We start from the raw sequence: 23456 nt of genomic DNA, 5'->3' as shown, positions 1-23456 counted from the left end.
CCTTCAGTTCAGCTTCCCTGTGAATATGTGTCCATATTGTGCAGCAATGAAATCAGCACAGAGGATATTTTCTTCCCTTCCTCCAGTTCACCGGATGAATAGTAACCGAGTGAGCTTCCAGTGGTGTTCTACACGTGGCTCCATGTTTGAGTTTCCAAATACTACTAGTACCTCAAGCATATTTTTAAGAAGCATAATAGCCCAGTGTCTGAAAACTGTTTCAGAGAAGTTGTCAGCAGCATTCCATCATCATGAGCTGGGTTTATTTCTCTCCTTTTGCAGATGTTAGAGGAAAAGCGTCCTCTAAATTGTGGTCTGCTTAGAGAAACAAATTCCTTTGCATTTTGCTTTATTTTCTCTATTTGAAGAAGAATGTCTGCAACGTGCCATGAAAACTGCGAAAGCCCAGCACTTTTTTTTGTGTGTGTTCTTGGCTTTAAACTCAAGTCTACACAAAAAATTGGTATAAGTGGTACAGATTACTTTTGTGGGTTGTACTGCACATAAGGACAGGAATAAAGGCAGGAATGAAGCCTGGCTGTCTGAGCACCACACTGCAGATTGAAGGAGAACCTCCTCATTCTTTCTGACTGTGCACAGTAGAACCTAAACTGCAAAAGAATAATGATGATGCAGGCAACACTCTCCCTGACGGAGCCTCACTGACCAGCCTGCTGCTCCTCTCCTCCCACAGCCAGGTACTGAACAGTAGCTATGCCAGGATCTACAGGCATGCTCTTGCTCAGCTTCTGCTCTGGGATGCTCAGCCCCCTCTGGATGAGGGGAAAGAACAAAATAATTTTGTGCCTCACAAAATAATGCAGGTATTTTCTGTGTGGGCAGCTCATGTCTTCTAAAAGCGCATCAATTTTATATGCAATGTGTACTTCCATTCTGTTTTTTTTTTTTTCTTCTTCAAGGTTTTGTTGGTGTTTGTCTTCAGTGTTTCATCATCTCAGCTCTACCGCTCATCTCTCTAAGCTGGGTCATGTAACACTCCCAAATCAAATGTACTCTGCCTTTGGACTCTGAAACTGGTATGGAGAACCTAGAAAATGCACACAGGGCACAGAACACAGGCAACTGTTTTCTTTGCAAGCACCAAGCAAAGGAAGGGCTGAGACACAAATCTATCTAATCACTTTAGCAGGATGTTAATGCCTAACTCAAAAACCTGAAACTTAAATAGAAAGATTATTTACTTTCTGCTTGCAGGTTACTATATGTAGCTATGTTCCACTGATGGGTTTGTTCTACATTCTTCATTGGATGGAGCACTTTCACCAAAACCAGTACCTCAGTGAGTTTTCTTACAGCTTTCAGTTTATCTTCCCTATAGCCCAACAAATATATTGTAGTACCACCCTTGCAAAAATTGTGGTGCATCAAATACAGTTGACAGGAATAGAATATAACAAATGCATTTAACATCCTGATATGGAACTACCTTCTTCTCTCCTTATCTATTTATTTATAATAGCTCAGGCTCCACTACAGTTTAACCCCAGCTCTGTGTGAGAAGATGCTAATGTGGATGAGAGCTATTTGTTCGGACTGCAATAATTCAGACCCAGTATTCCTGACAGGCTTTTTTGGTATATCATTTACAAATTAGCACACCCCCATCCTCCTTGCCCCAAAAAAATCACAAATGAGAAAGTATGGTGAAGGCCATGACAGTTTATTTGGGAAAACTGTACCTGTCTGATTATGTTGTATACATATCACAGCTTAATATCCCCATGGACATGTACATTTTGTTAATACTAACCTCCTAGAATACTTCAACTGGACCAAGATCAATTTCTGATCAGGTCTTAATACCATCACACATAATTACTTTGATTGTAGTTTGATCTAATTACTGCAAAATCATTTAACAAAACAGTATCTGGCTTAAGCAACCATAAGCCGTAGAACAGCTCAAACCTGGCTCATTGCTGGCTCAGGTAATTAAATGACTCAGGAAGTTGGTGCAGAGGTGGAAGGAGCTGTTACAGGAAGTGGTGATTTCTGAATGTAGAATGAAATACCATGAGGAAGATAAAGAGCAAGTCAGCCCTATGATTATGGTCCTTATTTTACAGTCAACATCGATGCTTGCAGCACTCTTCCAGTAGCCTGCAAATGGATTCTTCCCTCACTGATTGTCCTTTCTTTTACAAACAGTGCCATGTTTTCCTCTTCATCATTCAGTGTTTGTCTATTAGGAGCACTGCCAAACTCAAGTGGTCAATATAGCAATCTGCCAAACACTCTGTCGTGAATCTTAAACCCAAACTACATTCACACATACAGGCTGCTCCAAAAGTAATGCCTCCTGTTTTATTGTGTCAGCTCACAACATCATGGGTGGGTGTTGGTGGTATGGCAGTAGAATCTGAACCTTTCCACCAATATTATGCTACATGCTGTTGCCATGCAAGGGATGGCAGCACAGGGCAGTCTGACAGAATGGTGTCTCATGTGGAAGTGTGGATGAAGCAAAGGTGTCTCATTGAATTCAGAAAAATTCTCGCTGAATGCAGAAAATGTGGTACCCTGACACTCAGTGATGGCTGCAGAATGTTTATAGAACCTAAACAGTGGATGTGAGCATAGAGGCAGTGGGTGGTGCATTTCAGCACTGGTAACAGTGATTTGGTCATCTCTGTTTGTGCCAATGTATATGAATGCAGCATGAAGGCTCTCATTCCTGGCTACTGAAAATGCATGGCAAGCAGTGGCGACCTTGATGAAATATAGCATTCTGTAGCTTGGAAATTCCTCTATCAAATAGTGTTATTGTGCTCTCTGTATCTGTTGTCATTTCTATGGGATAGGAGGTATTACTTTCAGAGCAACCAACATATTTATTCATGTGAAACAGAGATGTGGGGTTAAAGCTACAGAACCCAACGTGATCAAGTGAAATAAGTGGACGTTTCTGCTGCATAGGTGAGGAATGATTTGTACTTTAAGGTAACTATTGCTTGACTTCCTTTTCCAGGTTTTTGTTTGTTTATTCTATCTGTGATTAATTTAACTAAAAATAAAAAATAAAAATTAAAAAAAAAAAAGAAAAAGAAGAAACATTTTGCCTCCTTGGAAGGTTCTGTTATTTTTGTTTAGGAGGAAAAGGGTAGGATAAATAAAAATCCCTTCTGATACTGATCTATAAGAAGGGGACCAATAGGTTATAAACACAAACTTCAGACTTAAATCAAGGGAAATAAGCCAGAAAATTCTTTAAAATATAGTGTTTACATATATATAAATGCACCCTGCTTGTCAAAAATATTTATACAAAAATTAAGACAAGTGTTATAAACATAAACATGCCACCTGTTTTCCAGGTCAGTTCAGCCAAGACTTATTTCAGATCATTTAAATTACTGAACATACCTGAAAATTTGTAACCTTAGACTAATGAATCACAGTGGAGTCCCAACTTAAACAACAGGCAATGCAGATGCAAGTCTGAAGTTAAACTTAATCAGCAACTGAACAATGAGCAAATAATTTCCTACTTATAAAAGTTCTATCAACATAGCCTGCATTTATATCCCCATGATAAACATCACTGTTATTAGGCTAGTTCAAATTTCCACTTACAGTAATGCTTTATACTAAAACCCCCCCTCAGAGTAATATTCATTTTTGAAAGGGGGTTCAGTGGTGTACTGTTGTATATGTGCTTAACATCCTAGTATATGTAACAAGTAGTCTCCACTTTCAGGGAAAGTCTGAATAGATCTAAGTTCTACTTTCTGAGCCAATGTTTGTCATAAGACAGTACTTGCTGTGCAAACTGGATGGCAGCTCGTTTCTTTCCAGTTAATATGAGGTTTCATAATCAGTTCTTGTCATAGGCATCAACCCTTCATTCATTCAATCATAAAAATGTGACTTACTAGAAAAGGAAAAAATAGAGTCTAAAGGCACAGAATCACATAGCTGCTCTAGTAGGAGTCTGTAAACAGAGAATCATTTGAATTTAGGAAATCCAAATCCAGGAAAGTAAAAAGGCAGCTGAAGCAGGCTTTCATCTAGCCAACTTCCTTAAAGACCCAAAGGGTTTTGAGGTCTACAAAGTATGCACTAAAATACCATGTTTCAAAAAGCAATAAGGCATATAGTATACTCATTATTTCAAAAAAGTTACAATGGTAGTGTAGGCATACACAGTATAACTTAGTTATAATGCGTGGTACTGTTTCTACTACATAGCCCTATAACTGTTTCCTTCCTACATGATCAGAGATAAAACCCTGATTCCAAGTGAACACAAACCATTCTTGTACCACATCTACCACTGGTAATAGCTCTTTAACAGCAGCAGAGATTGTTCCACTGCTTAAGTCATGTTCATACTGAGCAAAGTCCACAAGTCAAAGTCCAGAGATTAAACGCTGTCGTACTTGTGCAGAGCTTCTTCTAGCTTTTGTGTCACTTTTTGAAAAAAGAGTATTTGCTGTTGCAAGAAATGCTGCATCTGTGATTTAAAGTCCCTCACACGGATTTTGTGGAAATGGTTAATTTCTGCTAAGGTCGCAAAAGAAATAATGTTACAGCGTTCTTGAATTCCCTCTGCTTTTTGGAGCTCCATCTTCCCCTCTTCCACATGCCGCTTACTCTCCTTTACTTTGGTGAGGGCTCCTGTGTAGAGAGGAGAACAGAAAAGTTTTACTGTGAGAACAGTTTACTCTGCAGTGCAGCAAAGCAATTTAATAACAAGAATGTGTACAAAGCAAATAACAATGATCATTCTGCTTCTACAGTACAGATACCCTCCAAATTATTACTGATGACTGGAGAATCTAAAGGTTTACTTCAAAGCTGCAGAAGTCCAGGCAGAAATATCAGAGCCTTATAAGAGATGCTAAAAAATACAGCAAAGGAACCTCCCTCTTCCAAACAGCTGATTAAAGCATGCATCTCACAAAAACTTCACCAAATGCAGACAGTGATACAGAACACCAAGATGAATCTTAATTTTAATTTTCACAAGCTCAGTTTCCCAGAAAAGCAACTTATTATCCCTAGAAATTGCATACTTATTCATAAAACTTGGAATAGTCAGACCAATACAGCTTTAGTCTTCTCCAAAAAATGTTCATTATACATATTTGTCATAACTTTTATCCCTGGAGGTGTTCGAGGCCAGGTTGGATGGGGCCCTGGGCAACCTGATCTAGATGCTGGCAAACCTGCCCGCAGCATGGGGGTTGGAGCTGGATGATATTTAAGATTCCTTCCAACCTAAGCTGCTCTATGACTCTATGTTTCTAGCTCTAATGTCTCAAATGACTCCCTCTTTTGTACTACACTTTAAGTCATACAAATGACTACAGTTCATGGACAGGACTCTCTTTACACTGCCTTGAAGAAATGCTTTTCTGTACTCCCTGTAGTGACAGGAATCAGCAAGCTAACAGAGATGCCTCTCTACCTCTGTATTTAAAGGAGGGTAACCTCTAGTATTTCTGCGGCGGAGGGGGATGGGATGGTAATTTTGTCTTCTTATCAGCCTGAATCCCCTTATGTTCTTCCACCCTTTCCTCCCTATGGCTTTTAACAAGATATTTTTAACACCCATTGCTCCAGCATTTCTCACAGCCCAGTGTAGTTTGCTTCTATCCCTAAGGCCACAGAAACACAAAATCTTCTGGGTGGGAAAAGACTGTTTAACCACTGAGCTCCACCACTAAAGCACGTCCCTAAGCACCATGTCCACATGTCCCTTAAATATCATAAGAAATGGGAACACCACCACCTCCTTGGGCAGCTGGCTGCAGTGCCTGACCACTGTGTACTCTTACTGGAGGCAAGTTAAAATACCTGATGGTAAAACTTGACCCCCCCACACCTTCCTTGACACCATGGCCCTGAGGCACGGCAGCTTAAAGCTTGGCACCAGCTGCTACAGCGCATGGACCTCACCCAAAAACAGAACCAAGAAGCCCTCCCCCCCCCCCGCAGGCAAGCAGCAGGGCATCAGTCTGTGCCAGAAGACTGTTTTCTCCTTCAAAGACTGAGTAATCTGTGAGGCAGGACACAATGTAAAAAATATTGAGTCCTCTCTTTTACAATAAAGACATTTTTTTCAGCAAACAAAAACCCGCTTAGCAATTTTTTTTTTTTTTCCTTCTGCATTCTGTTCGCATGGGAGGTTGTTTAAAAAAAAATGAAATTTGGGACTTACTGGGAGCCAGATGGAGCTGGTTTAATAAATATGACAACTCCTTGGTTGTGGTGTGGGGAACAACTTCAGATGTTATTTCTAGAATGACTAAACTGGAAGAAAAAATACTGAAATTTACCGCATCAGCAGCTGAAAGTATAACTAAGTTCATGGGGTAAGCACCATCTTCTGATTATTTTACATCAGTAATAACCATGCTAATTACCAAACAGTCTCCCCAGACTACAAATATTACACACTATGACTTTTATGCCAATTAAAATAGAAAATAAATGAATAAAGGGGTTTATAATTATGGAAAGGAATCCAAAGGAAAAACTTGCAGCCATTAATACAGTTATCATGACACGGATGTTTACATGCAGGTATTATAGTGGAGTCTCCTTTAAAATCTACACAGATTTCAGCTGAAGATTATACATATGCTTAAGCACAGATTTCCCCTTGGTTTCTTCCTTCACGTACCTTTAAGTGACGTGTTGTATTATCAGTAAAACCTTAACCATAAAAAATAAAAATTAACCTTAAGATAACTACATAAAGGAAAAAAAAAATACGTTATTTTATGAGAATCACTGAACCTTCCCCAGTCACAGAAAAAGACTCCACGCTCTATTTAAAAAGATATGTAATCATAAAAAAACCAATCACAAAAACATTTAAAATTAGAATTTTTAACTAATTCAGTATCTACTGATGCTTGCAAGCTTTAGTTTAGCAAATCTTAGGAAAAAAAGTGTTATTAGCTTGAACAGTTTTGCAAGCAGCTTTACTTACTGTAACATCTACACCTTTCTTTGGCCTGGCCAGCCCCTCCTGCCCACACCTGCACCTCCTGGTCATGTGTTGGGCTGAGCATGCTGGCAGCAGCCCCTGCAGGTGGGATCAATGACCTCTGCAGGTCCCTCCCATGTATTCCAGTCCAGTCTCCTGGTTCCTGGATTCAGAAATCTAAGCATCAAGTGTTGGTTTGGATGATCCAAAACAGAAAGGTGTGTTTAGAAAGAAACAAACAAAATCAAACAAATAGAAAAGGCCTTTTCACATTTTAGGGAAAAAGCACCAAAAGAGGCACCTCCTAATTCATGAGGGCTGCTCTGAAAGTAATGCTTCCTGTTGTATTCTGTTGGCCTGCAACATCAGCGGCAGACGGTGGTGGTGTGGCAGCAGAGGCTGAACCTTCCTGCCAGTATTCTGTTACGTGCTGTTGCTGTAGGATAGACGGCAGCAGAGGGGCAGTCTGACAAAATGGCACCAGACAAAGAAGTGTCACTAAATTCTTCCATGAAGAAAAAAAATGGCATCCACTGGCATTCACTGATGCTTGCTGAAACTTGTTAAGATAGCCCTATCCATAAAACCTGGTTTGATTAAAAGCTCTTCTGTTCAGAGAAGAGGTTTCAGGGACCAGGGCTACCTTTCAGTCAGCAAAAACAGCTTGGATTGCAGACACTGCAAAAAGCTGTGCTTCATCTATTTCTCATCTAAAAGGTAGGGAAGAGCAGATGTGAATGCTGTTTTTCATCTCCCCAAAGCTTGATGTTAAACAGATAGTGCTGCTTGCTGAATGCTGCTAAGGGCTTTTAGAAACTCACAGATTTCAGTACTTGCTTTGAAGTATGAGATTAGACAACGCTAGATGATATGAACATGTTTAACAAGGAACATTTATAGCAGTATGCCAGGAGCCATGAAGACAGAAACAACAAAGACTCTGCTAGAAATAAATAGTCCCAAGCTGTGAAACACACTATACAAACAGCAATTTAAACAGGCATAGAGGAGTTACTAGGCAGAAAACAAGTGTATTGAGTAAGGAAGTTGGTCATGCAAGCATGAGGTTGCAATCAGGCAGAAGAAATCAAATACATTAAGGAAAAAAAAAATAATTAAAAAATCCTCAACCTGAGAGCATTCTGGTTTGGGTCAAACAATATATTTTCCAATCAGCTGCAGTTTTCTCACACTCAAAAATGCTTTGAGATAATGTGAGCAGTCAACCAAGGATTGGTTCAAACCTACATGTGAGCACACACTCACTGTCCTCCATTCTGTTGGTGTGTGCACCAAAGTGAAAAAGCAGATCATATCACATGGAGGTACACATATCCCTAAGCCCTCATTTATCCATGGGGAATGGGTAAGAACAAATGACTAACGATCAGCTGCCAGCAGCTAGCCCTAACCTGGCTCCTCATGCCTAGCATGCAGAATGCTGGCCAAGGCTGCAGCTTGCACTGTCACTAGAATGCAGAAGTCTCATGGCTCAGAGCTCACGAAAACAACTTCCCATGGCCCAGATCCACTCCTTGAAGCAGCACATAAATGTCACCTTTGGAATCTGCATACAGTAGACAGCAGGGAAACTCCAGCTGCATTTGGAGTCATGAATCCAAATGAAGAGAAGCCTGAAGAAAGGGAATTCTCTGGTGCCCCTTTTTGCTTTGTATTTGTACAACTGACACGTGTTTCATGGCTGGGATTGCTCAATTCTTCAAAAATAGGAACAGTCATTACTGCTGCTGCTCAAAACTGTATCTCTCTCTTCCAAAAAAGATCTATGAAACCGCAATCTAAATAGCAGTGATTTAACTTCATACAGCAGTACTGCCTATGGGCAGTGTGTGAGATGAGATGGCTATAACACAACACGTGCAGCTATAGTGAGGATCTGTAAAGTTAGGTAGATCTGCATCTCACAGTCCTGCTCTACCAATGTATCAATGTCTTTGGTACTTCAGTCCAAAATACTGAACTTAAAAATTTACCTAGACTATAGAAAAAGTTAACATTTAAGATACTAGAATCGTAATTACGTACATTCAAATATTTTCTTCACTTAGTGATGAATAACTTTAAAACTAAAGGAGGTAAGATTTAGATTGGATACATGGAAGAAGTTTTTTACAAAGAGGTAGGAGGCACTGCAACAGGTTATCCAGAGAGGTGATGGTGCCCCATCTCTGGAGATGCTCAAGGCCAGGCCGAACTCTGTGCAACCTGATGTAGCTGTAGGTGACCCCGTCCATTGAAGCGGAATTGGATGAGTTGATCTTTAAAGGTTCCTTCCAACTCTAGGATTCCGTGACTCTGTGCTGAACTGAAATAAATAGATTTCTTTCACAAGTAACTGACGCGTGTAAATTGTTATGGTGCTTCAAGACCTTCCTTCAAACACTACACTTCTGTTATTCTTTATACCTCATGCTAGAGAAATACTGAAAAACAAAACAGAACACAAAAAGAATGACAGGTGATACAGAAGGAAAGAAGTTAGCCTTGTAGTTCTTCTTGACACATTTCATAGAAGAGTTTTCTGAAATATATTTCTAACGTGGTTGGGAAAAAAAGCCACATGCTGCTCCTCGTGTGCTGCTCTTTCACCACCCAGCCCCAGCATCATGGGAGCTGCTGGCCCTGCTGCAGGTGAGAAGTAGCAATGGAAATGCAGCACGTGGATACCAGCCACCCCAGACACAAATCCACATTCATTCCATTCATAAATGGCACTGAGAAAGAGAGCAGCCCTAAAAATGGCAGGGTGGAAAAATCTGGGGAACGTGATTGTTCTGGCCTTTGTATCAGTGGTAAGTGTGGCTCAAACAAAGAGCAGCAGGCTCCTGAATGCCTCCTTTGAGAAGCCCTCTGGCCAATAAGCTTTGATGAGACAGCCTCCCCCAAGAATTTGTGTCCAAGTACAAAGGTTCCTCTGAAGGAGGGCTCCCGCATGAGAGAAGAAAGCCCAAGTCAGAAAACATTGTGTTTTTCACAGAAACTCAGGGGTCTAACAAAGAGGATTGTTCAGCAGTTTTATCTGAGAAATCCTGTGACAATGCAATGACCTGTGTAATACATTCAGTTTTGCTGTTCAACTGTCTGCAGACAACGAATTAAGATTTGGAGCATCACTTACTACGAAGCAAAATAACTTGTGTTTCCATGCCACTCAGCCACCCATCATATTAAATTGTGCTACATAGGCGTCTACAGTGCTTTAAAGCACACTCCTCACTACTGAAGGGAGAATTTCAAACACCGACTCCTTTTGCTTTACTTTATTTCTAATAAGAGGGAAGAAATAACATACCTCACATCGCTTTCAGTGGCTTTCACAAAAGGATGCAAAAACAGAAAAAGTAACAAGAAATGAGTTTACTCATTCCTTACCACGGAACCTGATAATAAGGTGTTTTTGTTTTTTTTTTTTAACTGCAGCTCTCTGCTGAAAGACTGGCAGCAAACCCCAGGCAGACCACACACATGTAGGTGCAGATTTGATTCACTCTTCTCCTGAAACAAACAACCTGTAAGGAACAGGTCTCCCACCGTCAGGCTGATGGCTGCCAAGCTGAGCCACCTACATGGCCACCCTGCTTACACTGCTGCATGAGGATGACTGCAGTGAGTAACTCCATAGAGGGCTGCATTAGGCCTGGAGAGGAGGAAGCCCACAGGGCTTAGCATTATTGATTGCTCAGCAGTTCCACCCAGCTCAGCTCACGGCTATGCAATGATGAGCTCCTAATTCAGGTGGGATTACACCTCACATGGAATCCCACTCTGAGCAAGCTCCAAAACTTCCCCGTTCAGCTCAAATCAAAATGATGAAATAACGTGTAGTAGGATAGACATTTTATTACACTGACAGATTATTTCCTTAAGAATGCTGTGAGCACAGATTAACAAAAGGAGCCTACATTAACTTAAGATTCTGCAAATTCTTTACATTTTCTGGCAGAGATTCAGAATGGAAAGCATTATAATGGGAATTCCCCTGAAATTAAAAGCAGAAGCCTCCTCCAGTACAGACTTAACTGCATAAAAGAAGGTCACAGGGAAAATGCAGCATTACTGTAACTAATGAAGGAACAACCTCCTACTTTGAAATCTGGTTTTAGACTTTTAAACAGAAAAAAGCAAGCAATCCTCAACATCAAAGGCAAAACGAGGAAGTTACTTGTCTTTCCTGAGAGCGTCAACACAAAACAGTTTTCAAAACCAAGCTTTCTAATTCAATGACGATATTCTTCTCCTTGATGGAGGAAAACTCTTTTAAGGATGTTCTATTTTTTACCCTGAAAGTAAGTCAGAAATTTAAAGCAAAATGTCTAAAATGGTGATTACTTTGCTATTAAAGGGTTTTGCATAGACGTGAAAGTGGCTCTTGTGCTTTTAGAAAACGCAGCTTATCAACAGCTAAGGATAAGTAGGAAATACTTTTTATTATGCCCATTGTTCAAAAAAAATCAGAGTTGAATAACACTGCCCCATAAATTTAGGTTCACAAATCACAGGGTTCTGCTAATGTCTAGGCTAACGCTGACTGACTGCAGCATTATTAATGTCAGACAGAACCATTTGTTCTTCCAGCTACCCTGCTGCAAAGCTCACTGAAAGCTGTCACTCACATGTATTCTTCAGTTCATATAAAACCATGCTCTGGTTTACACAATGCAGATATCATGCAAAAATAAAGCAGTCTTTTTCACAGATCTCAGAAACTTGACAAATTCCAGTCTCTGGTGGTTTTGGCATGCACATTGATTTAATTCCTACTACCTGATTATTGATGGTTTTGGAATGCACAGTGATAAATGTCATTCCATTTTAAAGAAATACCAACACTAATGGATACTATAAACACCTAACTTCAATCTTAGAATAAAAAATAAAAAATAGCCATATTTAAGATCTGATTAAATCATTGCACAAACAGTTGCAAACTGGCATGCACACAGAGGAAGGGTATGGCCCATCTATTTATCCAGTGAAACAAGGACTGCTCTCATACCCTTATACACTTGAGTGTGTTCACAATCACATTGACAAGGTGTACATCGGCTCTACAGTCCCCAAGATAAATGTAGCAGCTCTGGCAGGGATGTTACACTGGGCCTGGCAGGGCACTAAAGAAGCCATACTCCACAGTTTGCCTTTAAAAATGTTGATAACAGGAGATGAGAACAAGATGGCAAAACAAAGGACACAAACACAACTGAACTACAAGCATCTATCACTCAGCACAATCCCATTAACAAAAGACACACAGCTAGGTAAAAAAATGGTGAAAACTTCTTGAAAGGTTATTTTTTCAAAGGGTGGATGTGGCAATTTTAAAATAAACAAATTTTACACCTATCACTTTGCAGACAGAATTTTCAGCAAAGAAACGACCATGCCCTCGCACTGCAGCATGTGCTTGCAAGTGTCCTCTCTGATGATACATTACCTATAATGATGCCTGAGAGAAGGACTGTTAGCAGAAATTTAATCCAGCTAAAGGGTGTCCTCTGCTTTCCATTATCACAAACATAGCATTCTGTATCACAGCTTGAGAGGCAAACATTCCTTAACAAAGGTTTTACCCAATTCAAAGAGAGACCTGCTGGAAAGTACAAGCTATCTCCAGTGTAAGGACGTTTGCTTCCACAGCACTTCAGCTGATGCTAAAAGTATAGGAAGGTGTGAACAGGAAAATCAAGCTGATCGTTAGAAATGTAATACATCTGTCCTTCAAAAAGCAAGAAACATTGTGTACATAACTGAACGGCTTCTGGGCAGGCACTTAATATAAGCAATTGCAACTCAAACAAGTACTGAGATGAAAATTCCAGTGATGTTAAGCACATCTTATGAGCTTACATTTAAGAGTGACAATGAGCACTTGTAAACTATAGAAGATGAATATAAGGTATTTCCACAGCTGATATAAGTAGCTTCAAAATCTCCTTGAATTTTATGGGAAATGTGTAGAAAGGAAAATATTGGTTACAAAATATATCAATACTTGTATTACAATGCTATCAAGAAAAGCATACATGCAGATGTCACCTACTGTCACATCCCTGCTTTGGAAGAACTGCTTGCGGACGCTTTTCTCCAAAAACGCAGAAAAGATGCTAAAAATGAGGACAATTCATGGTGTTTGATTGCCCACCAACATCTGCATAGTTCTACAACTGTCCTAGGATGAGCAAATGTAACAGGCATGGCTTATTCACATAACTCCATGCGAGAAGAGTAGAGATGCAAATCAAATGCAGATCCTGCTCCATTTTTCCCCAGTGCATTTAAATGTTCTCTTTTAGAAACCTGCATGCTGCAGCATCTCTGCAAGGACAAAAAAAAAAAGATTCCTTCTTGCAGTACAAACAGCCAAGGCAAACCAAAGCATTAATCTGCTTTTCACATTGCTTTTCACATTCCATGCCAACATAAAAAGGGCAGCTTCACTTATCACAACCAGAGAAGCTGCGCACACGTGATGTCTACCTACCCAAAACAGGCTGGACAGCCCTAAGGCACTAACAAGACCTGAGCAGACTGTTAAGTTACATATATTGTCACTGATTTCATGAGGCTTTAATGTTTTGTAAATAAATGTTATTGATCCTCATGGCCTTCATGAAGGATATTTTTAGACTGTCTAGAAAGCATTTGCTATTTATTTGTTCCAGGCTGTTGGTAAAGCTTTGGGGGCTAAGCCAAATGTGATTTCATTTTTTTTTTTTTAATTAAAATTTCCAATCTTTGCTGTTTGAATGAGGCAATTCAAAATAAGTAAGGTACCATCTGGATGAGTTTATACAGTCTGCACACATTAACTTGGCATTTTAACTGTTCAAACAAAGTCTAACGATGAAGTCATGGAAAAGATGTTGGAAAGGCTGAAACGTGTCCTTGTTTCAAAGGTGACTTACAAAACAGAAAATTCAGCCAGTTATTTGGTATTGATAATGCTCTTACAAAGACTTGGAAGAGTTCTAGGACTTGCTTTCAGTTTTCTGTATACCAATTCTGCTAATCTCTGTCTTCACCGAATCCTAACCTGACCTGAAAACCTCCCAGCCACAGGGAGACAAGGAATCCTTTCTCACCATCTAGATTCTCAGAAACTTCAAGATGAAAAGCTATTGCACAATCTTTGAAATAAAGTTTCTTCCTCCTTTTACAAAATAATTTCTACATTAATTTCTGCATTGTCCTGATACTCTCTAGCTGTTCTCAAGGTCTTTCTGGTAGACAAAGCTCTAATGCATGTGTTTATCAAGGACTCAAGAAGATCCACTGCCTGCAGTCAAAACTTAAAGTGTGAACCCTGGTCAATATCTTCCAGCCTCCTGGTATTAAATGGGTGTCCTGCAGCATGCAGACCTGGGCATGTGCAATAATGCATGCAGTCCTTCCTCTGCTACCAGCTGTTTGCTGAAAATAATCACTGGGATGTTATCATTCTTGAAATGTCTTGCTATCATCAAACTTGAACAATACTAGGCTAGGAAGTTCCAAAAGGTACCAGGAAAGAGAAACATCTTACTTGCACAAATCTTGCTCACTCAGAAAGTTCATGTATGAATAGATAAGGGACAGGAAGGAAAAAGGAAAAAACAAAACAAAACAAAAAAACAAGCAAACAAACAATAGTTTTATAAGACCAATGCAACTGTTTGGCAGACAAGACACAGAAGTCTGATTTCTGTTTAAGCCCCTGCATATAAGGGCATTGCTCAATTTCAGTCTTTCCCATTGTTGGCCTCTGTGAGATTTACACACATCAAGGAAACTGTAACTTTACACTGGTACTAAATTTCAGTATTCTTTCAGGATTTAGCCGCCTAAACATTTATTTCCTTTAGGCAACTTTCATGTAGTGTGAGGTTGAAACTGGGTGACTCAGACAGCAAGTACAAAACACCACATTTCTCTTGTAATAACAGTGGGGAAGCGGAGAGAGATGGCAACAGCCACCCTAAGACAATCCATTCCTGCTCATCAAAGTCCTTAAGCACGTGAAACATTGGTATCCATCTCTTTTTACTGTTATAGGGGTCATCTGGCTAAGATTACATGCCCAGCTTTCAGGCACTTAAGTTAACTGAGCTGAACTCCATGCGGGGTATAATATGCATTTGTGTAAGAGAGACAGAAAAAGGTGGATAAAAGGAAAAACAGAGACAGAGAAAAGAACAAGTCTCTGCAGAAAATTTAACAGGCTAAAAAGAAAGCAAGAGAGATGGGCACTGCTTTAACATTGTGTCATTAAATATTAGGCACGAATTTTGACTAGCTTTATCCACACAATGACATATCAAGCATTTGTCCCACTCCCTCCTCCCCTTCCCACAAGAATTCCAGAAAACATCATAGAGAACTTCAGGTTTCAGTAGTGTCTGGGGTTTTTCTGTGCTTGAAATTCCAATGCATTAACAGCTGGAATGTCTTTCTATCCAATTTTTTTACATTATTCTAAAACAACACCCAAAACATTTTCCGAGCCAAAGTGTGGAATGAAACTTGCTTCAAGCAAATAAGGACATTTGCTTTATTTTACTTTTAGTGATCAAAAAGTAAATATGTCATTCAGATATTCTTAAAATAACTATTTTTGATCATGGTGTGTCACCTACACTTTAGAGAGTGTGTTTTGCAAAAATGTATTTAGTGTTAACAAAATAAGATAAAGAAGGGTTCTGGAAAGCAGAAATGAAACAAAGTTAGCCAGTGTTTCTTCCACTGTCAGAAATTAAAAAAGGAAAGTAAGTCCAATTATCATGATTCCTCAAAGAGGACTGGAAACAAACAAACAAACAAACCCCAATAACTTCTCTGCACTCACTAACCAAGTATCCCAGTGAAACAACCAGATAAGAATGCACTACACCAGTAGTTATACACACACACACCATCTCAAATTCTCACATGTACACACATTTCCTGAACACAAACTTGCACCAGCCTGCAATGAAGATTATGGAAGTTGGGAGATCTCATCAGTTGAGTGAAGCTATAGCAATTAGTGTCTAGGAATTATTTTGCCAAAATTGCCTAGGGAATTTCCACAAGTAGACCTTGAAAACACAGAAATAAAGATGGCAGGATGCTTTTTTTTCTCAAGGCTAAAGAAACTGAATGTATTATTTCTTGAAAGACACACTAGTTCTGCAAAAAGACAACGACAAGCAAAGGTGGAATTTAGTTTTCAGGCCCACTGAACTTAATATTCCTTTTTACAAACATTTTGCCAGAGACAAAAGAAAACCAAGTATATCCATCTAATTATTTGCACCTCCCATTCCAAAGAACACAGATATATGCACAGGAACATTTCACATAAGCATGCTAGACAAACTTTCCTATGAGGGGTTCAAGACTAGATTTTTACAAGTATTTGGGTGCTCAAATGCTCAGACCACACCCTGCCACCACCTCCTCCTACAAAGGCCACTTTTCCCATAAGTGCTTAGTTTTCAAAATAAAATGTATCTCAACAACTTGTTTGTAAGGAATGTGTGCCTTGGGACTGAAATGCTCTGTTTCCAGTCTCAGTGGGAAGTTCTTCCTGAGCACTTCCAGATGGAACTGCAGGATTTCCATCCCATTACATTCTTCACTGTAAGGCTCAATCCAATGAACCTTCAGACCTGGATTGGAACATACACAAAACAGGATAGGGTTTCTCATAAAGGACTGCCAAGCTGGTCCTCAGCTGGAGAGTGGGAGAAAGAAGTTCAAATCCCTCCTCCGATTCTTTTGGAGCAGGAAATTTAACCCCTCCTTCCCTCGCAGAAAATTCCTTAATACTGGGTACTCAACAGCAAGAAGACAGATAAAGAGGAGCCTTTAAAAATATCTTACTGAAGTTATTGCCATTTCACTAAATACTTAAAACAGTAATAATAAAAACTTTGAAAATATACCACCGGTTTTCATATTTACAACAAGGTGACCAAAATGACAACCCCTTTTAGCAAATTTCAGATCACACATGATGTACTCACACAGGATGTAGAAAGATCTGAATCCTTGAGCAGTTACAAGCACAAGGGCTAATATATTTACCTGATGATGCACAGACAAAGCAACAGTGTACTTATCCAGCTTTGGTTCTTTATTCTAGAAGAATGCATAAAGACCAAATGGAGGAAGATTCTTGCTTCTAGTTCAGGTAGTTTGGCCTTCTTGCAGAAGAAAATTTGTAGAAATTATTAAACACCCCAGACATGCAGACTTCTCAGTTCACAGCACAAAACATTTCCAAATCACATCCAGCAGCTGCTCATCCGCACTAAATCAAATCCTTAACAAGACAAGGCATTCTAATGCATGATTTGGGCACAGCCACCTTTCTTTTTGGTCCTTCTTAGGTCCAAATGAATACAAAAATGCAATCTACAAATGGCTTCAGTTTTCACCCAAAAATGAACAATACATTTGCACTATGTAGGAAATAAAATGGAAGAACATTCATAACTTCTTTCCAAGCCCATGTCGCCAAAGTATCAATCAAAAGGCTGCTATGTGTACCACCTCAGAGGTCACTTTTGGCCATCTTACTGAACAAATATTGTACAATAGAAAATAAAATACTGAAAGAAGGACACAATTCTGTTTTCAGCTCATCTATTTTCACCAACGGGTTTTTGTTTTGTCCATAAAGACAACAATACTTCTCAAGTACTGGCAACTATCCCAGGTCATAAATTTAAAAGAAAGGTCTTATGTTGCAAGAAGACAAAATGGTTTGTTTTCATCAGACTTTAAAATTTGGAATTGAGAAGATATACCTTGTTACAAGTAACTATTAAGAGCAACAAAACAGCAATAAACTGGATAAAAAACTATTTTTACTCAACTTTTCTTTATCTCTCATATAGGGAACAACAAAAAAAACACATGCATAACCCAGCTCTAACCCTATTCCTGTGCTGATTATGAACACCCAGGAGACCAATTTTTCAAACACAAGCCATTTTCTAATCACAAATATGTACAAGGGATAACATTCTGTAGAAGGCAGTGTTGGCCCAGGGGTGCTGGAGCATTAACACATGCACACAGACTGGCTGTATGTTCCTCCAACCAGCTCCAGGACAGTCTTCTGGCCCAATACCAACATATGTCACGCTCATGCACTGCTCTGGTGGAAGCTCATTTAGATGATTTTCCTGCAGTTTAAGAAGGTAAATGTAACCAGTACATTTAAATTCAAACAGAACTGAAAATGAAACAGCAGTGTGCAATCTGTAGGAAATGTGGGTTGAGTTGTGCACATATCATATTATTCCCCGTTCTCTTCTCAAAGTAAAGTATCCAAGAAGCTACAGTGTGAAACTCTACATAGTCTTAACAACTTCAGGATATAGATTTAAATAGTACGTACCATCTACTTTTTTATTTGACCTGATAAAATAATCTTTCCCTTTGATTCCTTCCAGAAGCTTATTATCAATCCTAACATTATTTGAAATCTCACTTTAAAGTACTCTACTTCTGAACATGAGACACTGCCAAAGTCTCCCTTCTCTCCAAATTTTAAATATTTAAGAGCTGTTATCAGAATACAATGCCATACCAGCCAGCACAACAAATCATGAAAGGTCAGATTGCACTCTTCCATTTTCTCCTCAAAATAATGTCAAGATTATCAAAGTTTCCATTCAATGATTTCGAGATTCAACAAGAGAATGCAAATCTGAACTTAATGCACGTACTTTTAAAAGAAAAGCTTTCTTAGACAACAAACTGCATACACTTTATCAACTCTTCCTCCTCAGATTTCCCTAGCAATAACGCTTGCCTCCAGAAAGCCTGCCTTCGTGATCTGCTGAAAAAACTCCTCTGATCACTTTATCATAAAACTCAAGTTTTCTAACAGTTGAAGAAATCTCATAAGGGCCAGAGAGACTGATTCAACACAGGGTACAGATAAAGCTCTGCCTCTCAGCATACAGACCAACACTTACAAATCTACAAGCCTAATTCCTGCAAAGAAGCTCTTACACTTTGTCATATGAATATTAAGCATATCTATTTATTTACATGACAGGTGAAGTTTTTCTAAGTCTCTGTACCTTCGATCTCTGAGTTGAAAGCCACAGGTCAAGAATACAACAGCAAAAAAGAATGGACGATGGGCTTTTCTTCTCATGATGGTGACAAACATATGAATAGCATTAAGTTCACAGCAGGGATATCACCTACAGATATACAGTGTTCCTAGCTTCTGTTTTCTGAACAAGTTACCCTAGTTATCCAGCAGACAATTCTTTCATGCTTGGTTTTCCTTTCCCTCCGATGTATCACAAAGTGCTACAAAAACAGCAATGTCAACTTGAGAAGCAAGTTTTAGACATTAAGTTGCTGACAGGTTAACAGGTGAGCAATGTTTTTTCCATGATAATTAGGACAAAGTATGAAAAACTCCACCTATGAATACTGTTCATTATCCCCACCAAAAACATGAAAAGAGTTTTAATGCAAGGCTAAACCACCAACAGACTTAAACAATTCATCTAAACATCTGATGCTGCAAAAAGCAAGTAGCACCATGCACACATCAAACTAGAAGGTCAACTGGAGAATCTGTATCTTCAGATTGCTTCTGATTTACATTATCTGCTATGCTGGAGATCTAAGATACCTAACTTACATGAAACAGAAAGAGATGTTTTCATACTGGGGATTATAAGCAAGCTCATTGATCTTTAATGTATCAGCCATAAAGGTAGAGATGGATTCTTTCAGTGATCCACTGCCAAACTGAGTAACCTCTGACCAATAAAATTCCCAACAAAGTCTGCACCTCTAGCACAGAATGAAAGCTGTCACTGATGTGTTTTGGGTATTTTTAGCAACAGCTTACCTGAGTAAACACAGAAACGTTTAACCCTAGGGCAGCAAGCCAGATGCAACACGTTTAGCTACTGATTCCTACATCTGTCTGCACACCACCAATTTGTGAAACTACCATCATATGAAATATATAAGGATGTTACCTTTCTGGACATGGATGATGTCTGGAAAGTTGGCCAAATGCCCCTGATACAGCGCTAACAAATCCATCACAGGATCTAGGTCCTGTCGGGGCTGATCTGCAAACAGGTCCCCGATGGTGTCATAGGCTTCTGCAGTAAAGGCTATAGCTTGGTTGAGGCCAGCAGAGAAGGCCTGCTGGTCCAGCTCAAATGCCTGGCTGAGGCACTTGAAGGAGTGCCCCACCTTCTGGTATTCCTTCTTGAAACCAGTGACTTGTTTGCGGGCAAACTCGTTGGCAGTGTGATTGAGCTGCAGGGCACTCTCATCCATCTTCTTTGTGAAGGCTTTGAAGCCATCCACCTGGCTTTCCACCTCCTGCAAGTCCAGGACAGCCCCAGGGCCAGTGGGGACACTGATGGTCAGGAAGAAGTTGGCACCCACCATCTCATCTTTCTCGGCCTTGCGCTTGCCCTGCTTCCAGGCCTTCTCATCGGTGCTGGGGCAGGTGAGGAAGTGCTGGAAGGCATCGCACTGCGCCAGCACGGGGTGGCTGCACATGTGGTCCATCCACCAGGCCAGGCCTTTGCGACGTTTGGATATGAAGTCCTCCTCAAAGCGGCCGGTGGCCTGCTTCTCGGGCAGGTGGGGCACGGAGATGACAGGGAACTTCTCAGCCAGGCGCCCGTAGAGCCAGTCAAAGTGCTTGTAGCGGCGGTGCACCTGCTGCCCGGTGTGGCTGGGCACCAGCTTGTACGCAATGTAGCTCTTCATGCCTTTGAATTTCGTCTGCTTGGTGGGGTCCTCAATGGAGCACTGGAAGGGGTAAGGGTTCTCCTGCCACTCGGGGCCGCGAGGGCCCAGCACCACGCACAGCTTGTCCCCGTCTTTCACGAAGCCCGACGCCTCGCCCAGCACGAAGGCCTCCCCGCCCGACTTGACGAAGGTGGAGAAGCGGTTGAGGTTGCGGCTCACCGTGGCCGAACTCTTGGCCCCGCCGCCGCCGGACGGGTGCGGGTGTCCCGCCGGGGGACCGCCGCCGCGGGAGCCCAGCGACAGCTCGGAGCGCGTGGACAGCCGGTATCGGCCCGGCGCCGCGCCGCCGCCCGCCGCCTCGTAGTCGGGGTACGAGCTGCTCAGGGCGCCCGGCTCGTCCGCCACCGTGGAGCTGTCGTCCCAGTCGTCGTCCCAGTCGTCATCGCTGCCCTGGCTGGGCTGGTAGGAGCCGCCGTAGGGCGCCGGCGGGAAGGGGTACCCTGCGGCGGCGGCCGGCAGCGGGAAGGGCTCGGGCTGCTGTGCGGCCGGCTTGAAGGCGGCGGGCGGCGGCAGCGGCTCGAAGCCGCCGGCGGGGACGTTGGCGTAGCGGGCGGGCGGCGGCGGCTCGGCGGCGGGGGCGCGGATCACCTGCACGTAGGATGCCGGGAAGAGGCCGGTCTCTCCGCGGCTGTTCCGGCCCTGCAGCCAGCCCTCGATGTCCTGCTCGCTGCACAGCCTCAGCACCTCGTGCTCCCGCAGCGAGATCTCCCCCGGGTTCTCCGACCTGAAGTCGTACAGCGCCCGCGCGCGCAGCGCCATGGCCCCTCCGAGCGCCCGCCCGTCGCCCCCCCGGACCCGGACCGGGACCCGCCGCCCGCTCTCACCGCTCCGCGCCCGCGGGGCTGCGGGAGGAGCGCGGCGCCACCGCCCGCTGCCGGCCCAGCGTCCCACCCGCACGGACGGTGCGGCGGCTCCTCGGCGCGCTGCGCTGCGCTGCGCTACGGCGGCTCGGCTCGGCCGGCGGGTAAGCGAGTCCTGGCTTCACCCCGGCGGGCGAGACAGGGCGCGGGGCCGGGCCGGGGACCGTCCCACGTCGCCAGTTTCGCTAATCCAGAGCCGAGAGGCAGGGCGGAGGAGCCGAGCGCAGAGCGGCCGCCCCCATCGATGGGCCCGGCCCGCCCCTTCCCGCCCGCCCCCTTCTGTCCGGACGGCGCGGGGCGAGCAGCGGCGGCCCCTGAGGAGCTGCCGGCAGTGGGGGAAGCGGCGTCTGCGGGGCCAGACTGTGCCCTCTGTGCAAAGACACGAGTCTCTGCTGATTCAGGAAGGTATTTTTAGTCCTCTCAGTGTTACCAGCAGAGGCTGAGAGCAGGAGATGCGATGTGCACACTTCTAAGTCATGAACGTAATTAAAAGGGATGCTCTGAAAATAGTGCCTCCTGGTTTATTTTGTGTCCCGTGATGACAGAAGTGAATGGTGATGGTATGGTGGTATGGGAGAGGTTGAACCTATTCTGCCGTAGTTCAGCTGGAGGTCACCATCCCTGGAGGTCTTCAAGAACCATGTAAACGTGGCACTGAGGGACATAGTGTGTATGATGGGGATGGTTTGACAGCTGGACTTGCTGATCTTAGAGGTCTTTCCTATTCTCAACAGTTCTGTGCTTCTTTGATTCTGATATGTTTTGTTGCCATATGACAGATGACAACGTTCCGACAGAATGGTGTCTGACATGGAAATATATATGATCAAATCATGAAGTGATGGGCTGGAAGCTGATGGTGACCAAGCAGATGGATGTGAGCACAGGAAGGTGGTGGGTGGTGCATTTCAGCAGTGGCAACAGTGACATTATGTCACCCCTGCTGGTGAATATTGTTGCAAACATGGCACACAGGCTGGTAGAAAATGCATAACTAGTGGTGGAGACAGTATTAAAAAATATTGTTTTATAGCTGAGAATTTGATCTTATCAAGTAGTGTTATTTTGTTCTCTGTATCCATTGTAGTTCCCATGGACATATATGGCCTTAATTTCAGAGCTAATAATGAAGATGGGAATACAGTTGTGATTTTGTAACATCTCCTTATTGACAAAACAAACCTCCATGTTCTGAATGCCATTTATTGCCTGATACAGGCAGTAGTACTCCCAGGTTCTTAAATCCTTCAGTGACTTTTCCTAGGCATGTGAGGCATCTACAGTAGCAGGAACTCAGGCACGAGCACTGCTTCACAAGGTGTCAGTACTCCACCAGATCTATGCAGCTCCCCAGAGGCTATACTTCATTCACAGAATCACAGAATGGTCTGGGTTGAAAAGCACTTCAAAGATTAACTAGTTTCAAGCCTCCTGCTATCTGCAGGGCTACCAGCCACCAGACCAGGCTGCCCAGAGCCACATCCAGCCTGGCCTTGAATGCCTCCAGGGATGGGGCATCCACAGCCTCCTTGGGCAACCTGTTCCAGTGCATCACCACCCTCTGTGTGAAAAGCTTCCTCCTAATATCTGACCTAAATCTCCCCTGTCTCAGTTTAAAACCATTCCCCTTGTCCTGTTGCTATCCACACTTGTAAACAGCCATTCCCGCTCCTGTTTATATGCTCTCTTCAAGTATTGGAAGGCCACAATGAGGTCTCCCCACAGCCATCTCTTCTCCAAGCTAAATAAGCCCAGTTCCCTCAACCTTTCCTCATCAGAGAGGCGCTCCAGCCCTCTGATCACCTTCGTGGCCCTCCTCTGGACCTGTTTTAAGAGCTCCATAT

At 42.3% G+C, this 23456-nt stretch overlaps 1 protein-coding gene across 1 annotated transcript; it reads right to left on the bottom strand.

Moving 5' to 3' along the window:
- Positions 1-1660: 1660 nt before the first annotated feature.
- On the bottom strand, positions 1661-21911 carry SNX18 (sorting nexin 18). The gene is made up of 2 exons (XM_015848715.2): positions 19960-21911; positions 1661-4638 (listed from the first exon to the last, which is right to left on the bottom strand). Exons 1-2 carry the CDS (start codon positions 21509-21511, stop codon positions 4385-4387), a joined length of 1806 nt encoding a protein of 601 aa, XP_015704201.1. The 5' UTR covers positions 21512-21911; the 3' UTR covers positions 1661-4384.
- Between the last annotated feature and the right edge of the window lie 1545 nt (positions 21912-23456).

Source organism: Coturnix japonica, chromosome Z, assembly GCF_001577835.2.
Source record: "Coturnix japonica isolate 7356 chromosome Z, Coturnix japonica 2.1, whole genome shotgun sequence".
In the NCBI taxonomy this organism is placed as follows: Eukaryota; Metazoa; Chordata; class Aves; order Galliformes; family Phasianidae; genus Coturnix; species Coturnix japonica.
Note: the sequence above shows the minus strand (reverse complement) of the source record. Positions and strands in the feature narration are given on the sequence as shown.